The following is a 6,312-nucleotide window of genomic DNA, read 5'->3' as shown; positions in this document are numbered from 1 at the left end:
GGCCGAATCGTTCCTCATCACTCGCTTCACAATCGCCATCGTCGTCGGATAACAACGAGGTCTTGAAGGCTTTGTGTAAAGAAGCTGGTTGGGTTGTTCTTCCAGATGGCACTACTTTTCGTAAGGTATAATCTTAATCTCACTAATTATTTATTCCTAAATTCGAGTAGAATTGAAGGATTCATSTGCATTTATGGCRATTGGTTAGATCTAGAGGTTTATGAAYTGGTATCTCTTCACTAAAATCGAGCTAAATTGTTGAGAATCGATAGGATTCTGCAAATGGGTGTGTTTGATTTTGGGATTTCTTTCTTCGATTGTGGATTTTTGGATTTTTAACTTATGGATCTAACCATCTGATTTGTTTTTCTTGAGATTTCTTATAGAAACCCTAATTTGTTCTGAATTTGAATCTGTTTGATCAATTTGAATTCATATGATGGTGGCTGCAAGTAGATTCTTACCCAGAATGCCAATTGTTGAGACTTGTATGAAAACTTATAGATGTTCAATGATCAAATTACACCCAATTTCAAGAAATTTGCAGAAATTTCTTACTTAAATTTCATCAATTGATCACATGAAAACGAATTGTGTGATGGAAGGTTCAAAATCTTCATGAATAGGGTTCTTTATTATGAATTTATGATGCAAATTTTGATTCAAAATCGCAGGGATGCAAGCCATCACCCTCCTCCGTTGAAATCAAATGCACATCAGCCAACACAACACCATCTTCTTCCCAGAGACCGAGTCCACCATCTTCATCGTTTCGGAGCCCATCCCGCCTTGATTCCAAAAACCCGCCATCAAATAACCCTTTCGGTTTTCTTTCCAACTCCATTCCGCCATCACTCCCACCTCTGCGTATCTCAAGCAGCGCCCCTGTGACCCCACCTCTTTCTTCCCCAACTTCAAAGTTTCCGAAAAAGAACAATCTTGATTGGAAGATTTCACCAAACAATACACTTCCACCTTCAGTCTGCCAGTTTTTGCATCATCAGTGCCCACTAGCCCGAACAGGCACCAGCGGTTCAGGCCTTTTACTATACCAGAGTGCGATGAGCCTGATTGGTGCACCACTGGTTCCTTCCAACGGCTGAGGTTCCAAGATTGTGATCCAATGATGGTGAACCCCAATTCTCCGACATTTAACCTGGTSAACCCAAATGCTCGAGTGGTTGCTACCAATGATCCGATCCGAGAGAAGGGGAAAGGGGTGAAGGCGTGGAAAGGTGAGCGGTTTCATGATGTTGGTTTCGATGATCTTGAACTCACCCTTGGAAGCGGGACYGCTAAAATATAAGCGTACATATATTGATTGATGCTGGAATTCTCAAGATTTGAAGATTTAGAGGTTAGAATATGTATCGAATTCTTTTGAAGTGACCRGTGATCTTAAATATTCGATCTTGATTTTGGTTCTTGGTTCATCATTTTAGTGAATAGAAACCCATGTTTATGATTCATGTGGATATTGGTATGGTGAAGAAGCTTGATCATGTCTCTTGTAGAATCTGGGTTTCATCTCAAAGTTGGAAGCAATTGGCATTGAGATGAATCCTTGGTGAATCTTTTATGATGTTATGAATCAAATGAAAATTATTTGATATGAAACTTGCACTTTTGCTTGATTTTTTAGTAAATGTTTAATTTATAAAATTTTTAATAATATAATTAGTTTTATCTATATATTATATTATTATTATTATTATTATTATTATTTTATTATTATTACTACTTTATAAATGAGATTTGGTAAAAGTCTTAAAAACAAGTTTTGATGCTTAAGGTACTGTCTTYTTATGCATTGAGTCTTAAAGTCTTAAAAATGTACAACCTCTAATGCATTTAGTACAACTCTATAAAGCATACTTTGGTATTAAAAGCCCTTTTTTCCSTGCACCAATAGAGCAGATCTYTTTMAGAWKGTTAACTTGTTTTACTCCATGTTTGTAGTTGTCGTTATGTTTATATTAGTGGGTAATTGAGGTTTTTTCTAAGTGGTGTCATTTGCAGGGTTCAGTTGAAACGGTCAACGCAACAGAGTTYTGGTTAATATATTTGGTTGCAAGGCTAGGTTAATATGGAGTTCAGAGCACTTGGTTAATACTTGTTGTAATCTTGATTCAAGTATCGAAGCAAGAGAAACTACACTAATGATATGTGCAAGGCATAAACATGTTGAGTGTCTTAAGCTTCATGTTGCTACCAATTTGGGTTTGATAGGCATAACAATGTTGTCTTTTGTAATTTTAWAATTTATTTATGGTGTAACTATATTATTAATTTTCTGGTTGGTTGGTTTGTAGTTTGACGAAAGAATTCAACTCTATCATCGTTAAATCTTATTTTATAAAACCAACGGAACTTCAAAATCGTTAAAATTCATGGCTCCCGCCGCATTGCGCGGGTACACAACTAGTATATATATATATATATATATATATATAGAGAGAGAGAGAGAGAGAGAGGTGAGTTATTATGCAATCTTTACATTTGTACAACCAATACAACTCAATCTCAACCGTCGATTTAATTTGATGAATATGCAATTTCACAAAAGTTTAGATTGTTTCATAATATAGAGTATTGATCATAATTAATAAACTCTAGTCATTTTACATAAATATTCAAATTATGATAAATAAACTCTAATCATTTTCATAAATATCTCAATTGATTAGGTTGCATTGTTTGTACAAATATAATAAGTTGCATTTGAAACGACATCTCTCTATATATTATATGTAAAATTTTTAAAATGTTTTAAAACAAGTTTAAATTAAAATAAAATAGAGTCAAAAACCTTATGCTAATTATTAATTTTATTTTTTTGTTTTTCGTAGAAAAAGTAAAAAGAAAATTAGAAAACAAAACCTGACCTACCCTTATATAAAGTCGTCATCACCCTTCGGTCTTGTGCTACACGACACTCTCACCAAATCTAACTCATGGAAGAATCTGTCAATTTCGTTAACGGCTACGGCAAAGTTAACCCCTCCGACGATGAAACAACCTCCGTTACCGGCCAGGCTCCTCCCTCAAACCGACGTAAAGCCATCGCCGTGATCGTTACAGTCGGCTTCTTCTTCGTCATAGTCGCCGCCATAATCGGAGCAACCGTAGTTCACCATCCCCGCAACAAACCGTCGGAATCGCAATCGTCATCGGTGAAGACAAATAACTCCATCAAAGCTGTGTGTGCAGTCACGCCACATCCGGAGTCGTGTTTCACCGACATCTCCTCCATCGATTCCGATAACGCCGTGGATCCGGAGATCATCTTCAACCTCACGCTCCGACTCGCCGTCAACGAGCTGGCGAACATCTCGTCGTTGCCTAAAATTCTAATTTCGAGATCGAACGATTTAAGAACCGGTTCCGCGTTGCGAGACTGCGCGACTCTGTTCGATGACGCGTTGAGTCAACTGAGGCAGTCGGTGGAGGCGATGCGTGTGGGGAGCGGCGGCGGGGAGAAGGTGGTGTTGACGGAGGGGAAACTGGCGGATTTGAAGACGTGGATTAGCGCGGCGATGACGGATCAAGAGACGTGCGTGGATGGATTAGAGGAGATGGGATCGACGGCTGTGGATGAAGTGAAAAGGAGGGTGCAGAGATCGAAGGAATACATGAGCAACAGCTTAGCAATACTCGCAAATATTGAAACTTTACTCGACAAATTTGGGCTTCACTTGCATTGATATGACGAAATTGCCACTGAATGTAGTATTTTTGTTTGGTTGTAATTAATTCTTGTGTGCAATATGTTGTGTAACAAAAAGAAATATGTTTTTATAAAAGAGTGAATTAACAAAATCATCTACATATTTGTACGTACATGTGAATCCCATTCAGGTATCATTCTATTTCTATCCACATTTTGAAAAACAATTATACTTATTTTGGGTTTGTCATTCGACACCAAACTATTTTTATAGTTCTCAAACTTAAAACAAATGTTTTAGGTATATATACTTGGTTCTCATCCGATTTATGATGTGATGTACATTTTTATATATTTGAGCTTTGTTATGTTTCCATTCTTTTATCAATAAGTTGACCATGAAAGTAATAGAAAGAAAGTGGATGTCACGTCTTTTAAATGATTGAGAAATTTCATATGTTTTACAAAGTGATTAAATCCAACACTTATTTTAATGTCCCATCTAAGTAGACATAATTGGACAGGACTGAACATGATGGGACATGACTGAACATAACAGGTATATGTTTGGTGTTTAGTAGGACTAGGACTGGACGAGACAAAACTAGACAAACTATCCCCAAAAGTTAAATATTATATAATATTATAATTAACACAAATAAAGTAAATAATTAAAGATTAAATATTTGTACATAATTTTCATATTGTACCAAATTTGAATGAAAAATTTGATGTAATTGATGGTAGTAGTGGTGGTACTGGTGGTTTTGGTTATGGTGGAGGTGGAGGTGGAGGTGGAGGTGGAGGTGGAGGTGGAGGTGGTGGTGGCCGACAGTAGTAGTGGCAACGGGCGGTGGTGGTCGGTGGCCGACAGTGGTTATTGAGGTAGAGGTAGTGGTGTTTGGTGGACGACGGTGATTATAGAAGACATGAAGATGGTAGATTGTGGTGGTGGTGGCGGTTGATAACGGTGGAGGAGGTAGTTGTGGTTGATGTAGTAAAGATAGTGGTGGTGGTGGTGGTGGTTATGGTGGAGGTGAGGTGGCAATGAATGGTGGTAGTCGTGGAGGTCATGGAGTAGGTCGTTGCAGTAGATGAGTAGTTGAAGGTGGCGAACGATGGTAGTGGTGGTGGCAATGGACGGTAGTAGTCGGTGGTCGACTATGGTAGAGGTGGCAATGGACTTGGTGGACGGTGGTTGTGGAGGTTGTTGTTGTAGTAGAAGATGAGGAGGTGGAGATGGCCGTCGGTGACCGCCGGTAGTGGCGGCGGTGGCCGAAACTAGCGGTGGTGACCATTAAAACAAATATCATATTAAAGTTATATATCAAACCAGGGTAGATTAGTAATATTTTAGTTTCTGTCTCTTTCTTATCCCATCATGTTCCACCTATTTTGGTGGAACAAGAAAAAACCTCTTTTGTCCCATGTTGTCTCACATTGTCCCAGTTCTTGTTCCTGTCTCATGTCGCGTCAAACGTGGGACAATAAGTTCTTGTTCTATCTCATGCTGCGCCAAATATCGAACAATGGGTTTTGTCCCGTTATGTCCTGTCTCGTTGCATGTACCAAACGCAGCCTCGCAGGCCAATTTGAGAGTGGCTTGGCTAGTGGTGGGTTAAATAGATATGGTGGCGGTTGGTTGGTTGGCTGGCTATGAGTGAGTGGAGGTGGTTGGGACGAGTGGGTGGAAAAGGAGAACCGGTGGAGGTGGAAATCAGTTATGTGTGTATTTTTATAAGAGGGATCCATTATCACCAAATCTTTTTAAAGCGTCATATGATCAATAAACCACGTCTTAAGGACTTATCATACTCATCCATGTATGTATTTTTGAGGTAGAGACCAATTACAAGAACCGGATTGGTTATGCCACAACTCATTATGTGGTGACCCTTATTTATCATATGGTGTCACAGTCATAACAAGCTTTTGGCACATGTTTAGTGGATGCTAGGTTTGTAAGGAAGGGCAGATAGATAATGATTTTGATATGTTTTTTTAGACCGAGCCCGTGTTTAAAAATCACGAACCAACAAATAGCCCTAATTGTTTAGCTAGCATTTAACATTTAGACGGTATGAGACATAACAGGACTAGACTAATTGTCTCTCTTGTGTTTGACAAGCTTAACACAGAAGAATTTTTTTAACAAGAACTCATAAATTTTTCAAAAAAAAAATTAATTTCTTTCTCTTGTGTCGTGAAAGGGTATGTGGAGGGAAGAGGCAAAAGGTGTCTAAGTGGAAAAGACAATTCTGCACAAGTACAAGCCATCGTATCATTATCTCTGTCGAAATAAAATTATCCGAGATCATGTCAAACATAAGACTATTTTCCGCAACATTCTGATTTTGATACTTCAGACTAGAGATGGCCAAAAACTGGTCCCGGACCGGTCCCAATCGGTCCTCACCATTCTCATAACCGGCCATAACCGGTCCTGGTCTCGGTCGAAAATTATAAGACCGGTATAGGTACTTTATAACCGGTTATGGGCCGCCGGTCCCGGTCCCAACCGGTCCTTCATTAAAAAAATAAGATTTTTTATTTTATTTTTTTAATGATATATATTTTTAATACATTATAAAATTTACAATTGGGTCACTCAAATACACTTTAAAAATGCGTTTTAATATAATTAA

At 38.3% G+C, this 6,312-nt stretch overlaps 1 protein-coding gene and 1 pseudogene across 1 annotated transcript; both read left to right on the top strand.

Annotated features, from left to right (window-relative positions):
• Window positions 1-20: 20 nt before the first annotated feature.
• Window positions 21-1,306, top strand: LOC112514083 (annotated as a pseudogene).
• A 1,648-nt stretch (window positions 1,307-2,954) lies between these two features.
• On the top strand, window positions 2,955-3,704 carry LOC112514082 (pectinesterase 1-like). Its single transcript, XM_025120417.1, has one exon. The coding sequence runs from the start codon at window positions 2,955-2,957 to the stop codon at window positions 3,702-3,704; it is 750 nt and encodes a 249-aa protein (XP_024976185.1).
• Window positions 3,705-6,312: the final 2,608 nt, after the last annotated feature.

The sequence above is a fragment of the Cynara cardunculus genome (assembly GCF_001531365.2).
Source record: "Cynara cardunculus var. scolymus isolate 2C chromosome LG 6, CcrdV1, whole genome shotgun sequence".
In the NCBI taxonomy this organism is placed as follows: domain Eukaryota; kingdom Viridiplantae; phylum Streptophyta; class Magnoliopsida; order Asterales; family Asteraceae; genus Cynara; species Cynara cardunculus.
Note: the sequence above shows the minus strand (reverse complement) of the source record. Positions and strands in the feature narration are given on the sequence as shown.

Coding starts and splice junctions, on each gene's coding strand:
- LOC112514082 (XM_025120417.1), top strand. CDS start 2,955: ATGGAAGAATCTGTCAATTTCGTTAACGGCTACGGCAAAGTTAACCCC.